The sequence below is a fragment of the Scatophagus argus genome, chromosome 2, assembly GCF_020382885.2.
Source record: "Scatophagus argus isolate fScaArg1 chromosome 2, fScaArg1.pri, whole genome shotgun sequence".
NCBI lineage: Eukaryota > Metazoa > Chordata > Actinopteri > Scatophagidae > Scatophagus > Scatophagus argus.
This window is the reverse complement of record NC_058494.1, coordinates 15,271,430-15,293,049: the sequence shown is the minus strand read 5'-3', so window position 1 is coordinate 15,293,049 and position 21,620 is coordinate 15,271,430. Positions and strand designations below refer to the sequence as shown.

Genomic DNA, 21,620 nt, shown 5'->3' with positions numbered 1-21,620 from the left:
CACATTATACTGTAACACAGTTGTGAAAACAGGATGTCACTGGCCAGTGACAGTTATTAAAAGTGTTAGTCTAATCCAAGTGCTAACACTGTGCTGATATTTGTGAAGAGCTGACTGACTTACACAAATCCAATTAGCACTTATGAACATATGAGGTCCCTTAATCATAAAGTTACTGCAGATTTATTGCAGATTGCTATTTCCAATAAGCCAGACCACACATTTTAGAATTACATGATTTCATGTCTGTTGGTGCTCTTATCAACAGAGCTCTGACTCTACTGACTACAGTGCTGATGGCACTCTTATGGATAATGGACCTGTAATTGTGTGGAGTGCTTCTCTACTGACATGACTCTGATCCACTCATTTCCTTGAGAGCCATTTTGCTGCTAATCAGGAGCAACAGGATACTTTTGAATTATCATCTCTTATCGCTGTGGTGGATGTGGAAATTGTTGTCTCCTAGTAAATTATAATTATGGTTCAAATGGCATCATATCTGGACAAACATCGGTTTGTACTGTAAGGATGGTCATACTGGTGTTGGAAGAAACTGCTCCTCAACTGCCATCAATACAAAAAAATGTGTCTGATAAGTAAATAAAATATAAACCTTCACGAGAAAGTGGTGTTGTGAGCTTTTTGTTTGACCATACTCTTTCACTGAAAGACAACCAAACTGTGTTTCCAATTAAGCTGTGATAGTGGAGCCAAAAACATGTGACAATGATAACATGGTGGTCTGAACAGAAAAGCTGTTTGATGCAGCGTCATGCAGCTGGTAATCAGACACACTCTGACTATCATGCCACTTGTCTGGTGGAGGAATATAAGTACTGTATGTATGTGTGTGAACATGTGTATGCATTTAAATTACACACATGCACTCATTAATTTACATGAATGTAATGTAAATTTGAATGTGACTCTTGTCAATAACACAACAAACAAGAAAATATGCTAAGAAACATTTCTTCAAATTGTGTGTGTGTGTGTATCCCCTACATTTGACTGCTTAAGAGCAAGGTCATAGCTGCATGGTATTTATCTCTTTTGACTCCATAACAAAATGATATCGCATCCCACACACACACACACACACAAACACACACAGGAGATGGCAAGTGCCCAGCCACAGCTCTCACTCATATTTTTGTTCAGCTGACAAGGGCTCAAATGTGATCATCTGACCCTTGATAGATACTATGAAGGGCAGGGCGCTCCTGTTTCAGGAGGAACTGTGTGTGTGTGTGTGTGCGAGAGAGAGAGAGAGAGAGAAAGAGAGAGAGAGAGAGCGTGTGTATGTGTGTGTAAAATTCCAGCCCTGAACAGCAAGGTTTCCCTCTTGGTGCACAAAACAACACCCATGGTGAACATGACAACAAACAGTAGAGCTATGGGTGGGCAGTTGACACCTCTTGTCAGCCAACCAATTACAACTCAGAGTATAAATAGATTAAACAGTTGGAAAATTACAAAAGGCCAATAGCAATGAGACAGCACAAAATTTGAGGAGCCAATATGCACGGCGGCACACACACACACAAACACACACACAGAGTCACGTAGCCGCGCTCCTTTAAGCTACCTTGTGACTACTGTAAATCATGCTGACATACACGGCAGGAGGGGGCCTGCACAGAGCTCGAGGAGGAAGTATTTTGCACCCTCCTCAATCATTCCTCTTCAGTGAAATGCGACTGAGGTTGGGTATGGGGGTAGGAACAGCTGTCATAGGGACGTAGACCCATCAAATACGGCTGAGATTGGAGGGAAGAATGGGTGTGGTGGAGGGCAGAGCAATGCGGGTATTACTATCATGTGAGGGCAGCCTGGCAGGGTAAGGTATCCACTGACCTGCTCAACTGTGTGATGCCATCGCGACACAGCAAAGCAAAGGTTAGATTCAGCAGGTTTGACAGACAGACCGGTTAACAGCTTTGACCTACTAGTGTGACAGCGGCATGTGGTAAATGTGTTGCATGTTACCACCACATGTGCACGGTGAACCATTAAACGGCAGATTTCTTGAAATGCTTTTGGTGTACAAAACAAACACAGTCAAACACATTTGCCATGGCTGCTGTTAAATGGACGTAAGAGACACGTTCATTTCAAAAAAGACAAAACTATAAACAACTTTCCTAAATACTATAATTTTTCTGACAAGATGTAAACTTCAGCTGGTGATAAGAGAACAAATAAAAAATAAGTCACAAGACTAAATCCCATCACGACTTTGTCACCCCACATTTTCCTCTATTGTGTCTTGTTAAACCTGTGAGTGTTTTACAACAATTGATATGATGTTCAGACACTAAAATGAAGTCAACACGAAGGGGAATAGAGAAGAAGGGGAATATGATAAAAATAAGACTTGACTATATCCCAACTGGGCAGTAAATGATCAGCATTGAAATAACGAATGCATGTATTAACAATTAGCTACTGTAGTGTAGTGGTCCATTTGCAAAGTCAACACAGGAAAAACGCTGGACATCACACAACATAAACGACGACAGAAGCAGAAACATAATCAGGCACATGATGTTAGACATAACCTCTGTTAAGGCTGCTAAAAATGTTCTTTACCTGGTTACAAGTGCTGATGTCTACTCCGTTTTTGAGGAAATCGAGGACTTTGTCGATGTTACCCGCTCTGGCAGCCCGCAGGAAACTGGTGTTGCTGTCGGACTGCAGAGATGAAAACAAAAAGAGGACTGAATAAAAGCATGTCTAAGCATAATTTTTGGTCTCATTAAGTTTCAGGTCTACGTCTGGTCGAAATGGAATATGTCTAAATATAATAGTATGGGTTAGTTCAGAACTTACTGTAAAACGTAAAAATACTGTGTATAAACCACATTTTTTGATCCAGAATTCAGACCATTTTATTTCACAGATCTGAGATGTGCTTTGTCTTAGTTTTGTTTATGTACACACCTGCCTTAGATTCAAGTCAATTTGGAAAAATGGATGTGGCTTTTATTCCTGTACATGATGGGAGTTTACTCGATCTAAAAAGCTAATACAGGATTCAGAGAGGGTTTTATGGTTTTATGGAAGTCAGACTTCCTGCTTGTATTGATAGTTTGTCTGAGTAGAGTAGGTCTAAATTTAACCACCAGCCATCAAGGCTGCACAAGCAGCTGCTGCAACATACACACACACACACACACACACACACACACACACACACACAGACCACGACCAAATTATTTATAACCATTATCAGCCAATAAAAAACAGTGGCAGATCAATCAAAGCATTGTTTTTACCAGTATATCTGTGACAAGCCAATATCAGCCAAGTCTGCTTGCACATTAAATAACTTTTATATATAACGTTTATTTGCATTGCTAGTTAATTGAATGATTTTTTTAATTAATCAATTATTCCTTTGGTCTATAAAGATGTCAGAAAATTATGAAATTTTTGCATAAAAATGTCTAAAAGCCAAAGTTAATTTCACCAAATTGTTGGTTTTGTCCAAACACCACTGACATCAGTTAACAGACAAAGAAAAGCAGCACATTCTCACAAATGACAAACTGAAAGTAGGTAATGCTGGTAAATTTTTGTGTAGATTATGACTTATACAGTTCATCAATCATCAAAACAGCCGATAATTTTACAAAGATATCAGGAAGAAGGATTGCCACATTGCTTCTGCAAAAAACTTCTGGCTGTATTAATCTGTGTGTGTTGACAAGGACTTAACCTCTTTTCAGTGGGGTTAAGAGAGTAACATGTCAATCAAACACCCCCCTTGTGTTAACATGTGAGGTCAGCACAATTAAACTCCTCATCCTATGTCTGGGCTGAGACCACACCCCTGCATAGGATCATAGGATCAAGGGTCAAACCTCACACACACACACACGCCGCGCATCAGTATAAAAGAGATTAACACGACACTTCCTAAGTGCAACATGTCACAAAAAAGTTGATGAACCACGTTTCTCTCCCCACCTCTTACCAGTGAATCATCAGCTTCAGAACCAGAGTCGGCTGCTCCGTAGAAGTCAGTGTGATGGTTTGTGTCTTTGTCATTCCCACTGGTTTTTAAATCTTTATCTGATCCACAGACCTTACATGATGCTGCGTTGCCCATGGTTACCATCCAAATCATGTGGCTGTAACTGTAAACTGTTGCCTTCGCTCACTTCACTCACTGTATGATATTATGTGGTCCACCAAAGTCTAATCCTTGTAGTTTCTCACTTTGCGTCCTGAGGTTAAAAGCCTCTCCAGTCCACTTTGCAGACGTTTAACTGCACCAATCAATCTTACAATCCATTAAATCTGTCCAGGTCTTCTTCTGTCCCAAACTCACTTTAGTCACTATTACGACCACTCTTTCCTCTCTCTGTTCTCTTTCATCCCTTGCCCAGCAAAAACTCCTTAGTCTCTGATACCTCTGCCTCAGTCTTAGTGTGTGAGCTGAGCCTAGCCAAGGCCCAGTCCTGCCTACTCTTCCTATACCTCCTCTCTCTCAGTAGGATAACAACTGCAGCCATAAACATTCAACCCTAACCGTCTCTCCCGCCTCGGCTATTTTTACCTATGCAGGCCCTCTCTTGAGAGAAGACCATCGCCCCTTGCTGTGTGCAACCAGGGTGGGGTGCATGACAGCTGGGTTTGAGCCCAGCTCGAGACCGCATGGCCTGCAGTGCTCTCCAGGAACGGCAAGGGTCAGGATGGAGTGAAGTCGAGCCTGAACACAGTGCTCTGTCAATGGTCAGAAATTCACAGCCTGACACAAAACGCGCCGTTCATTGTTAAGGGAAACTGTGTGATATGTAGACAGTGTTTATCAGAGTACATGTTTTCATAATCACAGTATCAGAATAATGCAGGTAAAACAAGTTTATAGCTGCACGTCATAACAGATGAGGAACTGGGCAGCAAAACCAGCAGCACTAAACAGAATCCAGCAGTATACAGCAGTGTGTTTGCAGTATGTGTCACTTGTGCTTTCACTGTCTCGCTTGTCTCTCTGCCAAACAAACACACACACAAACAGAGACTGGATTGATTGAGAACCAGCTGTAATCTCTGTCTCTGCAAAGGATTTGACCTGCAGTACATCATGTAATGGAGGATACTGGATTATACACCGTACAGTATTCTGTCCAAGTCTGTGCTTACAATGGAGGAACATCAAAACTGCATCATGTACATCTCATTAGCACCTGTTAATTTTACACCACTGTCATGGCCTCTTATTATCTCATCCTCTAAAATTTGTTGAGTTCAACTGCTGTCAAGCACAAGTTTGATCCAAACGATGTGTTTCTCAGTGAGTATAAAATACTCAGAAGTCATTTTGTTTCTGTGACTACTCACAAAAGTTTTGCTGGGCTGAGTTTGGAGCAGATAAAACTTTCTTTTTATCATTGTATTAGTTGTATTCATGTTGACATCATGGTCACAGAGAGACCTGGTTGGCTGGATGTTTATCACCTCAAATTCAGTTCCATCCAACAGTTAAACTGTCATTATACTGCATCCATCTTCGATATCGCTTTATCCGCCAGGGCCGTCGGGGGGCTGGAGCCAATCGTAGCTTACTACAGGCGAGAGGTGGGGTACACCAGTCAATCGAAGGGCTCATACACAAAGACAGCAATGTAGAGCAATGTTTTAGGGACTGAGAGAGTACCCAGAGAAAACACAAGCAGGCACAGGGAGAACATGGACAGGAACAGAGCAGGATTTGAACCTGGAACCCTCTTGTTGTTAGGCAACAGTGCTAACCACTGCATCGCCCTGCTCAGAGATATGAGTGAAAAACCAGAAATTGATGACCATTTTACAAAAGGCTTCCATAGTTTCATAGAAAAACAATGAGAAAACAATGATGACAGAAATGTATTTGACTCCATTCATTAATGCTCCATGAATTTCATGGCAAACTGAGCAGATTCTTTTACTTCAGACATCACCAAAGCTTGCTCCATCAAGGTCTGATATTTCCAGCAAGACCTCCCTCTGAGCTCGAGTTTTTCTCAGATGTGCCATCTGTTCCACCATCATCCGTCTCCCTCACACAACACGATAAATCATCTGAGAGGACAGCAGGACAGCAAACCACAACACACCGCTGAGCTCACATCACACTCCTGAGGCCACATGAGCATGTATTGTTGAAATTTAACATGTAACATGGCATAAACTTGTGAATGTAACTTTGTCCAAGGATCATGTGTGTTTTACCTGCCGCTTTCGCTCGGCTCTCTCACGCTGCCGTCTCCTCCTCTCCCTGGCTTTCTGTAGAGCTCTGTACTCTGCACTCTGCTCGAGTTCTCGAGCTTTCTTCAGGTGAGCTGCTGCATGGGCCATGACTTCACCTTTCTACCTCTTTCTGCCTCGAAAAACAGTATCACTCGGTGCTGAAGTTTCACTTTGTTAACTTTCATACATCCGTAACTTACACTACGTAGCACATATGCAAATTACTGTTAGAACTCATCAACTGAAAATGCAGTAAAAAAAATCCTAAGACTGTGAACTGGCTCCAAAAAATTATCCTGTCTTCAAACTGACACTGTTTCCCTCCTCTTCAATTCTTGTATTTTCTTCTCTTGTCTTCTGTCTTCAGTCTCATATTAGTAGAAAAATCAGGATGAGAATCAGCCCTTTGTCCCTCCACATCAAGCCAGGAAAACGCTACTGGATTTTCACAGCATCACACAAACACATTGCGTATCCATGGATGCCAACTGAAAATGAACCATTCACATTCATGTGAGTAAGCATACAAGAGAGAGGGGACAACTGAAAAGAGCTGCTGAGGAGGAGAGTACGACCCATCCGCTCACTCCCTACATGTCTCAACACACACTCAGTTACACGCACACAGCAAATGGCCCACACCAGATGTACATGAAAAGTGAACAGATGTGGCTACAAAACGTGCTTGTGTGTGTGTGCGCGTGTGTGTGTGTGTTAACGTGTGTTACAGTCACAGGAAAGTATTCATTGTGTGAGGGGTTTAGGGAGGCTGCATGCCAACAGCCAGCTGACTGCTGTGGCCTCAGCTACTCTCTCTTACTACCACTATGAAAACGCACCTTATCCTGAGGGAAAGAGGGACACATGGGAGAAAAGGGACTGTTAATGGGTGAGGAGGGGAGATGGGGTGGATTAGAGGAGGACAATGAAGGAAAATAGGAGAAGTAAGATGAATATTAAAGCGACATTGTGTAGAATTTTAAGTCGTCCCCCGCATGAATTTAATCATGGGATGCAGAGATAAATGGGATTTCAGTTCAGAGTCTAAAGTAAAACATTTACTTATGTCATGATTTGTAATTTCTGAAAGAAAAAAAAACCTAAAACAATGTCTACAATACAGAAGGAAGAATAAAGTACAGGGGGAATTAGAGGGGATAAAAATAAAAATTCTGATTAACTAAATTAAAATGGTGGCCTGATAAAGAGCAGGAAGAGAGGGACTAAAGGAAGAAGAGAAACAGGGTGAACTTGGATACAGGCTGCCTTTCAGTGATTGAGTGAAGAAGACGGGACGCACCACCCGAACCGCAGGGGGACCACTGAGCACTGAGCACAGAACGGTGGCTCCCAGTAACCTGCAAGCGACAGGCTTCCCCCCCTGCATGGGAGGGAAAGTGGGTCAGTCTGAATCTCAACTGCACTGTACCAGTGGTTGATGGAATATGATTTGACAGCTTGTGTGTGTGTGTGTGTGTGTGTGCATGTATGCATGTATGCATGTATGGGGAGATGGACAGACGGCCATTTCAGACATTACGCTAAAATTCATAAATATGGAACTCTGGCATGACAGGTTAGCACATTATTACGTACACAATTATCATGTCAATCTCCAACAGACTGCAACATTTACTTTTTCACGGGAAAGAAGTTGTTTCAATGAGCTCACAGCATAAACAGAAAAGATAACATCAACCAAGTCATAATATACTGCAAAGACACAAAACACCATACATAAGACAATAAGATAAAAAAAAATATGTAACCTCAAATTCATAAACAGAATAGACTCAAGACAGTATTGTTTTAAATCACACATATTCAAAAATATTATCTCATGAGGGTGGAGACGAAAGCAAAAATGTCTGTGAGAACTTTCCAAACAGCAGAAACAGAAACAGAAACACACAGTTTAAAAGTGTGTGCATCATAGAGCCAGAAAATTTCGGGATCAAACCACAAAAAAGTAGACTTAATAATGATGCTGTTGCTTTTGTTTAGTGTGTTTGTGTGTGTGTGCCACCAGCAGACAGATGTCAAGGTCTCTCTCTGTCAATGCAGCTAATGTTAGGAGTTTGAAATTTCAGCACCAGGGACAGGAAGGCTATCTCACACCTCTATTTCTGTTCACACATTCTGCCTGATATGTTTTCACAGACTCAGTCAACATCAATAACAGCATCAGCGACATCTCTTTCTACTCGTAACCATGAATGGGACAGATCTGCTGAATCACTCCACACTGTAATACAGCCTTAAAATGTTCCCCATGCTTCCTCGGTGCATAAACTCTGAGTGCTTCATTTAGTTCCACGATGATCCCGGCACTGCAGAATTTCTGTGGATGCGCTCTGCTCCTCTAGCACTCTCTGGTGGTGAAACTGAGAATAGGGCATGTCTTTTCTTGAAGAAGAAGAATCAGCTTTATTGACAGTATATATATTTTTACATACACACACTGAATTCGTCTCCTGCATTTGACCCATCCTTTGTTGAACACTCATATGCAACACCCGGCAAATTACATGCAGTGAAACACACACAGGAGCAGTGGGCAGCATCACGCGCCCGGGGAGCATATTGGGGGGGTTAAGTGCCCTGCCCAAATTTTTCCTGCCCGGTTCCTGCCCGGTGACCCTCCGATCACAAGCCGCTTCTCCAACCTATAGGTCACGGCTGCCCCCTTAAGCACAAGTTAAGGACCTTTGACTCGGTGTCATTTTTCACATCGTATTTCTACAATAATGACGTTCAAGACAAAATTAACAACGTAAAGAATTCTTCAGATTTACCCCACTTTCCAGGATTGCCAAACAATCATTAAAAAATTAAAGCAAGATTTATAAATGCCCTTTACAATGTATGGTATTATTCTACAAAAAGGGAATAGGGCCAACTGTCAGCCCTAACTGTTTTTCAGTAGCGCTCGAAAACGTAAGCCAAAGTGTCATTGCATTAAAAAGTGAGGACAACTGAATCTTGAACTGACTTAAGTCTCAGAGTTGCAAAGATCCATCTCATGTCTTCATGTTGTTGTCTTTTGGTACTTCACTTTATTTGATCGTCTTTTTGTGTTCCATATCTGGTTTCCTAGGAATAAGGGACTATGTGTGCATAATGTAATCAATTTAATCCTTTAAGGTCCTGAAAACCAAAAGTAAAATAATGCTAGCAAATCTGCCAGAGTTTCTGACTTTCAGATTTCACAGACAGAATCTATAACCTCCTATAACCTAATTGAGCACTCATTGAGCACATTAATGTAATACAGTGGTGTGTGTGTGTGTGTGTGTGTGTGTGTGTGTGTGTGTGTGTGTGTACGCACCATGTCTTTACTGATACTATTCTCCTAACTTTTTAATGTCTATGCATCAACAAGGGCTGATCAATGACTTCTATTGATTCCTTCCATCAATTATGCAACATAACAAGGATTAGGAGAATACATTATAAACTAAAAATGTGCATGTGTATGTGGTGTGTGTTTGTTTGTGTGTGTGTGTGGGGGGGGGGGGGGTCCATTTAGGAGTCAGATTACATCCATACAAGGGGGGGCCCAAAGAGAGCTGATGTGAGCTCCTGTTTCTATTGGTTTAGTGGATCTCATATGTGGGGAGGGGTTAATGGTCTCCTTTTCATTTTATAGATCCAAAGGCTTTTATATGGCCCATACAGACAGATATGGGAGATGCAGAGACCAGCACATATCCCTGCACGTGCCTGTTCATGTGCTTCAAACTGGTGGTGGTGTGTATGCAGGCACATAATCTGTTGTAACTGAGTATAAACATATGAAACTACTGGTTTGTTTCTTTAACTCATCTCTCCACTCCAGTATCCAGTATCTTATTTGTTTTGCTTGTTCTGTGGTTGTTTTGGATGCTGTTGTTGTCGTTTATCTGCTTCATAATGGAGCTATAATGCTGGCCACTGCAGTTCTGCCAGTGATGAGTATCTGGCAGCGTATAATGCATCGAACATTTAATGGAGGCAGCATCTTTCTATTTAAAATGACTCATTTGGATTTCGAGAAACCCATACATTTTTCACGACCACAATTTTCAACCCCCTCTCAACTGCTCCTCACTGAGAAATGCTAGTTTTCATTAGCGCGCATATCTGAGTCATAGCAAGGGGGTTACAGGTTCGAATCCCGGTCTGGGCCCTTCTGTGTGGAGTTTGCATGTTCTCCCTGTGCTTGTGTGTGTTTTCTCCGGGTGCTCCTGCTTCCTCCCACAATACCAAAAACATGCACATTAGGTTAACTGGCTACTCTACACTGTCCCTAGGTGTAAGTGTGAGTGTGTGGTTGTCTGCCTTTGTGTGTCAGCCCTGCAATTGACTGGCGACCAGTCCAGGGTGTACCCCGCCTCTCGCCCGTAGTTAGCTGGGATGGGCTCAATCCACAGGGCTGGATAAGCAGTATAGAAAATGCATGGCTGGACCTCACCAACAACCACTTTTTTAAAGAGTAGATTATTTTACAAGAATAGTTTCGAGGACGTCACAGTGTCTGAAGAGAAACAGATCCACAACATAACTCACTGAAAACTTTAACTTGTCATTTTGACATCTCAGTTTGTGTACAGAGTAAACAAATGAAATAACAAACTTACTGTGAGAGCAAAAGACATGCTGAGAGGTATATTTTGGAGCTTTGGAGAAGCTGTTTCTCCACTGCTTCCCATCTTTATGCTAAGCTAATTAAATGTTGGCAGGCTCCACACTTTACACATACATGAGAGTGGTATAGATCTTCTTATTCAAGAAAGCAAATAAGCACCTTTCCCCAAATGTCTGACTAATCCTTTTAAAAGAGTCTTTCACAGCCAGCTGTGATAACACCTGCAACGCAAGCTTCACTTTATTTTATTTCAGACCATGCATGGCTTCATAATAGAGTCAACACATCCAGAAACCTGAGGGGATATTTTTTTATAGAATTTAAAATGAGGCAACAACAACAGGAGGTCTGCAGTGCCCACACTGAAGCTCAGAATACACACACACACACACACACACTGCACACATGATGCTTACGTTTTCCCTTCGGGACACTGATTCCAAATTGCAGCTGAACCCTGCACCACATGACTCTAAAACACAACAAAATCAACCAAGCAGTTTTACTACCTGATTCCAAAAAACCTTGCATATTCAAAAAACATAGCACGTTTCCTGCTGTACTTAAATAGCAGTCAAAAAGACGACACAGTCTAAATATTAATAAACCAACAAGCTCTACATGAGATATGTTTTTGCACTTAAAGCACCAACAGTGTCATAGGTGGGTTTGTGTAAATATTGGCAATGACTAAACTGCTCATTTACAGTGCAAACTGCACCTGCCAGATAACAGAGTGAAGTAAACACAGTCTACAGACAGTAATGTATTGGCTCACAGATATGATTTAAATGTCAAGTCATCTTGTGGCCTTTTTTACTGCTTATGAAAGGTCAGAGCCATAAAATACACAAAACTCTCTCCCTCTCTCTCTGTTTCTCACAAAACCGAATCACACCGAGTCAAATTTAATTGCAAGAGGACAAAGCAGACAGTCAAGTATCCAGATCAGACCACACCCAAACAGAGTGAGTAATGACATGAGACATGGGTGTGGAGGGAGCAGAGCGATGCACTGAGGATGGGACACATAACCTTGATACAGTCACATGATATGCCCAGAGTGAAAGACGACTGGAGGGAGAAAGTGAAGAAGACCACACCCTGTTGTAACTGAAGCAGCATCACGTCAACACACCAACACATGCGCACACACAAATGGATACATCTGATTTGTGCTGTAGCTGATTTACTAGTAACATGACTCGCTCAGTTCATCCTTCTGCGCTGCCACATCGCCAACATGTTAACAAGGCAGACAGCAGCACCACGTTACATGACTGCTTGTAGCTTTTTGCCACAGCTTTCAACAACCCTTTTTCCAAAGGAAACTACGAAGGCTCTAGAAGAACCTCAAAGGAAAGAAATGTGGAGCAAGAAAATTAACATTTCTGTAAATTCATTGTTCATTTCCTGCGGCTGACACCAGGTATATGAGGTGCTATATCTAAGAACCATAACCGATATCCTCTGATTCTCTGTGAGACAGGAGGGCTGGTATGACATCCACTGCACTGGAAATGGTCGTCACGCTAATTTACGACTTTCCCTTTTTCCCTCTTTGAAGTGCTGCCAAAGTCCCCTGGGAACACATGACGTCAGTTTGCCATTCCCGTTAATGAGATGAGAGAGAGCGTCCCCTGGAAAATTAACCACCATATTCCAAGCATAACTGCATTCCCACTGCAGATGCTATCAGCGCAAAGTAACGTCGACATCCTGGTTTCAGGGTGTTATAGACTTCAAGGCGGTAGAGGGAGAATCTGGAAGATGTGCATGCAGGCTATGAGTTCAATAAAAAGTACTCAGCTACATAAAAAAAAAATCAGTTACTACAGCTTCCCCGAAATTGTAAGAACAAGTAAAAAGATGTCGGATTTACGGATTTATTTTTTCACCAAATCAGCTCACACTGACTTGTGCAGATCATGTCTGGATATGAGACTAAACTGAAGTGACCAAAAGATCAGACACTGTGAGCATGAGCAAACTGTGCTAATGTTCCATAATGATCCATCGCCCTCAAATGTGGCATGCATTTGTAGCACGTAGAGAAACACTGTTTCACTGCTTCACCACTCGCCATCGTGGTTCTTGTGCTGGCAAAGCTAAAATGTTGGCAGAATGCGTTTCCATCTGATGGCTGATCTCATCCAGCACCAGATGACAAAAGGTATCGAAGCAGAAACTGATTTCACCTCCAAGTCGAATCTATAATGAATGTTGAAGCGTGTGACCTAAAATTGGCGACAGAGCACAGTCATATGAGGAATGCTGAGCGATGCTATCAGAAGCAGCGACGCAGAGACAGAGAGAAATAACCAGGCTGACAATTAGTCAGGCAGACACAATATAAAAGTGTGTGTGCGTGAGAGAGAAAATGATTAAGATGATACGCAGTTGATGCGAGTTGAAGTTTAAACATTTAATCTACAGTCGCACTTTTCAGTTCCACTCTGGGCTTAAACCAAACACGATGAGTTTCATACTGCGCTCTTCTGATATTCCAACTGCAGGAGTTTGAAACTGCATCACAGCATCTTCCTCAGCAGGTGGCAAAAGCAGTGTGGTGTTTTTGCCAGCATACACTGTATGTGTGTGTTTGCGCTTGTGTGTGTGTGCGTGCCTGTTTGTCTCTGCGTGCAGTGCTATGAGCCATGCTATTCTCAACAACGCGACCAAAAGCTCTGATGTGTTTTCCTGTGAGAAAACCTTCACTTACTCAGCTCAAACATGATGAGAGCCAGTGAAGGGAGGGTGTTGAGAAGGAGTTGACGAGAGAGGCAGAGAGACAGAGACAAGTGAGGGAAAGAGACAGACAAACAGGCAGAGAGGAAAAGAGAGACAGGACATTTGCATGAAGGTGTTTGAGGAGCTTCTAAGAAGTACATTGATCACCAACCACGCCCTCCTCCCTCTCCCTTTCTGACGGGAAACAGCGTCTTAAGGCCATAATAAATAATTAACATCTAAATGCCTCCCATTATCCCCCCGTCCAAAAACACCTGTCTTCTATAGAGCATGACTGGCAAAGGCTGCATCTGAAGACAAAATGCCTTCCTATATTTTTTTGCTTCAAGATGCATTTCAGTCTTAACATCTGTGGCCGGTTAATGCAGTCATCTCTATGCATTATGCACTCTCACTGTCTCTGCTTTTAACTGATTTTTCTTAGTCATTCCTTGACTTTGTCTTGACTCTTTTTTGATGAACAGCATTTTACCTAAACCAGAAGACACAATGATGACAAACTATGACTCATCAAGTGATGCTATCTCTGCCCTTCAAACATCCATCGGGGGAAATTAGGCCAGTGGGAGATGGTGTCAGATGTAACTAGGCCACCCCAACTAGTAATGAGCTATCACGACGACTAAGAAGGACAGTCCAGGAGTGTCAGGACGCTGTTTGTACCCAAATATAGACAGGCTGACGTTCCATATGGGTGTTGGATCCAGGACAGGAATGCCAAAGTGTTTCTCATCACCCTATCACCATTACACTGTATGGAAACTTAATAGATAACCATCACATGACTGTTGCTTTTATATTGCATCAGAGGTGGACGACAAAATGGCTCCTTGGTATTTGGAGGCCTGGCTATCATACCAAACATGGTCACTCTCTGAGGTGAATTTACCCAAGTGGGATGTGAATTTTTCTGTGTCAGTCCTTCAGGTGGACTCTGCTGTAGGTGTGGTTTAGAGCAACAGAAAGAACTTCAGACCTGAGTTGATTAGTCGACTGACAGAAAATTAATCAGCAACTATTGTGATGATCAAATAATCATTTCATTTACTTTTAAAGCATAAATGCAAAGAATTTGCTGGTTTCACCTCCCTAAATGTGAGTATTTCCTGCTTCTCTCCATTATTTTATATTATTGTAAACTGGGTATTTATACAACTTTAAAACATATTATAGACAAAGCGAGTAATCGATTAAATCTGTGGGTTAATCATTAATTAAACTAATCATTAGCAGCAGCAGAAGAAGAATAGTCATTCAGCACAGTTTTGATAATGAACCATTTAAGTTAACTTCCATCCATCCATCCATCTTCTTCCGCTTCCTGTTAAGTTAACTTATTCTAAACAATCTATGACTCCATCTTGTGAGGATTTTGTAAACTGTTTATCTTTGGATTGTTGCTTTGACAAAACATGCACTCATCTAAGACTGCAGCTTATGAGTCATGTTTAATCTGATCACTATTTTGTTGATCATTTGGAACCCAAAATAACCCCAAAATATTCAGTTACATGACCAGCAGTAAGTTTCCACACTGGAGCAGCAGGAATCAGTGAATGTTTGATTTTGCTTGCAAAATGACAACAATGAATCATTTTTTTCTGCAGATCAATGAACTCACCTCTGACTTAGAGACCTTGAAACAAGTATTTTAAATATATTTTTTTTATTTTTATGAATTCATTAATTTAAAGAAAATCAACAACGCAAACCAAAAATGGTTGAAGTCCTGGTGTACGCAGCAGCATTAACACTTAGCAATTAGATTAGATCAAAAAACAAACACAACATACTAACAATAAATGTCACTCTGAAGGTTTTGCTTTGTCAAAACTATTTTTTACATAATGACACAACATCGTCACAACCAAGTGCTACTGACTATACTAATGGTATGCAGAGAGTGGGACAGTGTACTTGGTGGACACACCTTGCTGAACCACGCCTAACTACAGTACACTACAGTGCACGTATTTCACAGGAAACAGTACTAAAACCTTAATGACTTTTGGTAACCATCAGTAGAGATACTGGAGCAGTGGACTTGTGGTCATTCCCAGGTCTCTGTGTAAGCACTTTGACCAAACAAGTGCTCTAACAGCTCTGGTAAACACAGCTACGTAATGCTCAGTGTGTTTGGGTATGTGTGATACACCCTGTAAAACTGCACCCACAGAGACCCCAGTTGTACACACATTCGCATTGGACATCACGCACTGGAAAACAGCTATGGCTAAATGTGTGCGTGGGTGGGTGTGGGTGTGTGTGTGTGGCTGTTCAGAGGTAATGTAATGAAGCCATGGCTCCATTAAGACTCCCTTCCTGCAGAAGCCCATCACACCACTCCCAGTAGAGAGAGACAGAGAGAGCAACAGACAGACAGAGAGAGGCTGAGGAGACACAGACAGAGGAGTGGAAAAGACAGATGATAATGTCAAAGGCTGCAGTGAAATCTGACCTCCTGGCACATCAGGATCTCAGTATAGGGAGTGGGGACCAGTGGTGGGGAGGAGTGTGGGGCCGAAGGGAGGGAGGTATTTTGGAAGGAAACGAGAGAGGAGAGAGGAGGAGAAAACTAAAGTAAAGTCAAACACCCATTTTAAGGCACTGAGAGAAAGTGAGGCACTGAAAGAGGAGCAATGGATGGCAAGCTGAAAGTGTTGTGTTGTGTGGAAAGTGAATGTGGTGCAGAATGAGCTGTGAAATAAAAGGAAAAAGGGGTGACACAGTAAGTTCACTTACTGACACTGACAAAGCTGTCTAGTCCTAAGCACCTCTAAGCATGCATCTCTCGGAATAAGGTAACATTTGTGTTATTTGAAATCTTACAAGCTCCAGTCTTCAGTTAGGGCGTGTGGGTTCAAGTTTGAATCCTCCAAAATCCAAGATTATGTAAGGCCAAACATTTAAAGAAAACAAAAAACAAACAACATCTGTGTTGAGAAGCTAGATATTCTGTACGATGCAAACTTGAACGAGCACATCTCAATTGAAACCTGGACGTTATATGATTTCAGTTATGAATATCAGACTGCAGTGGACATAAAATCCAGTCCTGAATTGATCTCTTCAAACTGAGCTCTTAAGTTTCCACCATTCTGGCACAGACGGAGGGTTGATAAAGTCTGATGCAGTCTCTGTATTGTTCAGACAGAGGAGAAATCAGACAGCGGGAAGCAATCGCTCAACACCAGCCCGGAGAGTAAATGCCCAGTGACAAAGGTTCAATGAGCAGAGAGACATGGACACACACAGCCACTTGGCTAGGATGAAGCTATTTTTCTCCAGGACAATCACACCAGAGGCAGCCAGTATTTTTAGATCTGCAAGTAAGAGCCTCACATCGCATTGTGTCCTTTTGCAATTTTCATCTCGCATATACATAGATCTGTTATTTCATCTCTGGTACAGATCCTCCACCAGGTTTAAGTGCCACTTCAACCAAATCATAGAAAACAACTTAAAAACAATTAAGCTAGTGGTATCCAGCATTACATAGCCTATATTTATTTGTAGAGATTGTGAAATATCCAATGGTATTATTTCTGTGCTATTGCTACATATGATACTGGTGTTGAAGGGAATTTTGTTTGCAGTTATCAAAGTACTGAAAATGAAATTTGAAAAAGTGAACAACAATGTGTCTCCCAAGAAAGAATGTCCTCTTAGTTCTGGGTGATTTAGAGACATTGCAGTGAACAGGTTTCTGTTGTAAAAAAACTCACTAATGATTAACTAACCAACTCTAAAACACTGCATGCTGCCTTCTCAGCAACCAATTGCAGAGTGACAAGCAGCAGTTAGCTGGTAAAGAAAGAAATGTGGCAAGCTAAAGACAGATATTGTTCACAGAAGCTGGAGGAGACCCAAACTGGGGCTAAAAGGAGCATGAAAATTAGTAAAGGTTTAAGTAAAAGTAGAGCTGTGTCCCCAACTCAGAAGCCGCTCTGGACAAGATCACAACCGAGGAGACGAGCTTAACCAAGTTCAGTGGATAAGCTAAGGTAGCAATGGTGTGCAAACATTAATTTAGACCTCCAAGAAAGCCTTCACATTAAATGGAAATAATAAACATTTGAAAAATTAGTAAATTGTTCTCTGTATATGAAGAACAGCTCAAAGGACACAACTATTGAGATCCACTCAGCATGGTGTGCTCACTTAATCATGAACACACACACAACACACCACAAAAGTTCAGACATTTTAACTGCTGATGATACAAAAACTACTGATTGCATCCAAGTAGGTGAGCTCAATGGCCCCGCCCTAAAAGAAGAGACTAAAGTGTGTGTGCGTGCTTGTGCGCGCACGTGTGTGTGTGTGTAGCACTACAGTCCATTACTGAAATCACATTAGCCTGAGAGAGTGCACTGAGACAGGAAACAACCTTCCACCATCTCCTGACTCACTTTGACTGGATTCAAAAACACTCACGTTACACTAACATTTATTTACGAAAAGAAACCCAAGGGTATACATGTCTTAACTGTATAGATTTCATTTCTCCCGTTGAGCTCGTATATGCACCTGTTATCAGCAACTATGTGATGAACATGTTTTGCAGAAACAGGAGATGCGAGGAGAGCAGGAAGAAGCCGCATAATAATATCAGTATTTCAGTCCACACAAGGTCAGGAAGACCTGCGGCAAACCAGCAGCCCAAGAGTGGCCCAAGAGATCGCTTATAGTGGGTACACACACCCACACACACACTATTTACCCAAGATGTATTATACTGAAAGAGAACCACAAGCAAGCAGACTTTATATACACTGTGTGTGAATATGTCAGCTTCTATGTCTCACACAGAAGGCTCTCATAGCACCAGGTTGCACGCAGACCACCTGCAGAAATTCAGAAGAACCCATTAGATGTCATGTTTGTATGTAAGGGAAATCAGACGACTCTTCAGGAGTCCCAATCATGGATGTTCAGCCTCTGACCAGTAAAGCCTAACATGCTCAGTGTAAACAGTAAACCTCAAGTGGTATATGTTAAGTTGTAAACATAACTCACTGCAGCCTGTAATAGTAACTAGTCAGTGCAAGTCTGGTGGTGTTTGTTTTGACGGCCATAACGCCTGTCCACAATTGGCCTATTTGGGTATTATCACATCTCCTGAAGACCATCACTCTTAACAGATGGTGTGTTACTCTGCAGAGACGCTTGCTCCTATTAGCAGCTGATTTGAACACAACTTAGCACAACATCTGAGAAAATCTGTCAGATCACCTGCGCCGATGTGCTAAAACACGGCAACGCCTTTGACTGCTCCCCACCCCCCGGAGCAGCGCACAGCATCAGCACCGGTTTGGGCTGCTCGTTATACGGCTGACTGGGCCGGTCAATGCAGAGAGCGGGTGGCGGACAGACACCCACCTGCCGAATACGGTTCTGGTGCAGCGGTGGTGGAGGTCCACCCTCTGGAGACGTGTTGCTAGAAGAAGCCATTTTCAAGTCACTGTCGGAGCCGCCGCCCCTGGAGTGACTTTCTTCAGGGCTCCTTGACATTCTGTCTCGGGCTCGCTGCTGCTGGAGGCGAAGCGGTCAGCGAGGGTACCTTTTGCCGGTGCAAGGTGGATCTCTGTGAGGGCCTCAGAATCCAGACGGCTCTGCAGGGCCCGGGATCATTCTGCGGCGTCGGTCACCGTCTGTTACCACACGCGACAAAATGTAATGCAGTGGTTCTGATTCCAGGTTGTCAAGCCAAGACGAGTGGTCCCTTCGTTTGGGGATGCTGGCGGCGTGTTTCTCTCTGTCTCTCTCTCTGTCTGTGTGCGTGCGTGTGTGTGTGTGTGTGTGGAGATGTGAACGCGCCACAGATGCGCTTCCCCGAAACTCCGCAGGATCAATGCCTCCTTCATGGACCGTCGGACATTTCCCTAGCGCACCTTTATTTTTAAGACCAATCTGAAAAAATGTACTTGTTTGGTCCTCCACTTGCTGAAATACGATTTGCGGAGGACGGGGAGCAGTGGTCAAAGTGACGTAGACTGTTATGATTGGTTGAAAGTAATTAGCGTAATAACCTAGCCATCCTCTTAATACATTTGCTACGCCACTTAAAACAGTACTTACTGCTACAGCAGGTTTAGGCCTACTCGCCTTTTGCTGCCAGTGCGAAAGATAATCATATCTTGATCCACAGGGGCTAAAGAAAAAACAGACCTATTCTTTGACTAGATCATTCCCAACCAATGACACGTGAATACACCGCCAAGCTGTAGTGTGCTCCTGTTTTGCTTTTTGTATTCTCCTCCCCTCAGTGCTTCTGCAGCAGCAGCAGCAGCTTCAGAAGTTAACAGTGTGGCCCATGATGCCCCATGATACAATGAAGACTATGAGACTGCTTACATACAAACATAGAATGACCAAGGCTCAGGCACACTGGGATGGGCCCACATAATGTAATCTCCCTTTTAGTATTCTTACGCCCCATCCTTGGCCTGTGTGTCTTCACTGGGCTACAAATTTAATGGAGGTTGACAGGGCAAAATCAATAACAATGTCTTGGAGACATTCAAGAAGAAGGGAGGGCTCACATGGAGGAGGGCAAAATGGAGGCGGAGAAAGAAGTGTAAGAAGTCATATCAGACAAAAACCTGTCACTGTGTATTCTTCAGAGTGAGGCTGACAATATTTTAATTTACATGTACTTAAAATGGCAGCGTGAAAGATGAAAATATTGGAGTAAAAGCTGACCAGGGTTTCGGCAAATGTTAACTGTCTGTAAGGGTTAGATTTGGTCTTGTAATAGGCCTGGTGTCACGATTGTCTGATCTGTATTGGTGGGCATCCAAAACCAAACAGAGTGAAGGTCTTTTCCATGGTTTAATTGTTCTTTTCTAGTTCCTATTTTAATTCTATTCTTATTTTTATTCAATGTAGTTGTAACAATATTCCCTTTCCCTATTTAATCATACTTATTTCTCTCCATGTGGTGCTGCAACCTCTTAATTTCCCATTATCTGAACACAAAGGACCACAGTCCAGTAAAATTCAGAACCAGACTGTTGTTGTTTTGATAAAGTTCTATGAGAATAAGCTTTTTGAATGATGTAGTTGTTGATGTTGAAATGGGACTACGTTATTGCAAGTGAGATCACAAAACTACATTTAAAGATTCATTCTACTGCTACATGACAGGTAAAACAAAAAAAAATAAAGTAATAAAGTGAATTCATAGTGTCCACACATAGAGAACAATGTGTGAGCAGTTCACTAAGTAAGGTACTGTGTGTTCAAATCACAAAGTGGACAAAAGAGGGAAAAAAATGCACTGAAATATATTTATATATTTCAGCAGTATTGGATCCAGTATCACCTATCATCTCTGTCTTTAGCCAGTCTTCTACTAATCCAGACAAGGCTGGAATACAAACCAGGTAAAGCAGAAAACTGCATTAGATTCAGGAGCTCCAGGAGCCCCAAAAGGTCTAGATTCACTGTGTGTCATTAAAGTACAGCATCAACTGGGTCCTCCATTATTATGTTATTTTGTGGCCCTGTGCCAAACTGTATTTGGAAGACACGCGTGCTGAGGCGTTTGTACTGTCGGGCCCCCTGTGCCCGCACGTAAATCTGTCCATGTTCCTGTATCTTCTTTTAGGTTTCCAGTACACTGCAACTCACTGCTAATACTGTTATTGAGATTTTTTTTTTTTATGCAAGGATGACTCTACCAAGTACGGACCTGTTTACCACAAACACAAGTAACCACTTCAGACATACTGTATACTCAACTGTTTGACTCTTTCATAAACATGTGATGACGTTCAGTCTTAATTATATGCAACACTGCCCTCTGTTCCCGCTGCATGGTATCACACTTTCCTACAGGCCTTGTATTATGAGGTTACGTGCATGACAGAGGATGAAACAGTTGTAAAATGCATTCTGCCTTGATGATTGAAATCCAAAAATGAAACTATGACACAGTATACACATCTGCATATTAATCATCACTTTACGGGATTCTTTGAGATCACCTTGGATACAA

The 21,620-nt window shown here is 42.2% G+C and overlaps 1 protein-coding gene across 5 annotated transcripts in view; it reads right to left on the bottom strand.

Annotated features, from left to right (window-relative positions):
• Window positions 1-20,107, bottom strand: part of LOC124071942 (ankyrin-2-like) — a 73,982-nt gene extending 53,875 nt beyond the window's left edge. For 3 of the 5 annotated variants that reach the window (XM_046413017.1, XM_046413044.1, XM_046413035.1), the window contains exons 1-2: window positions 19,001-20,106; window positions 2,596-2,697 (exon numbers count right to left, since the gene is read on the bottom strand). In XM_046413017.1, coding sequence (XP_046268973.1) covers window positions 2,596-2,697; window positions 19,001-19,132 — 234 coding nt within the window. In that variant the 5' untranslated portion in view covers window positions 19,133-20,106. Of the gene's footprint in view, window positions 1-2,595; window positions 2,698-19,000 lie in introns of all 5 variants that reach the window. The other 2 variants (XM_046413026.1, XM_046413063.1) reach the window with 2 other exon arrangements.
• Window positions 20,108-21,620: the final 1,513 nt, after the last annotated feature.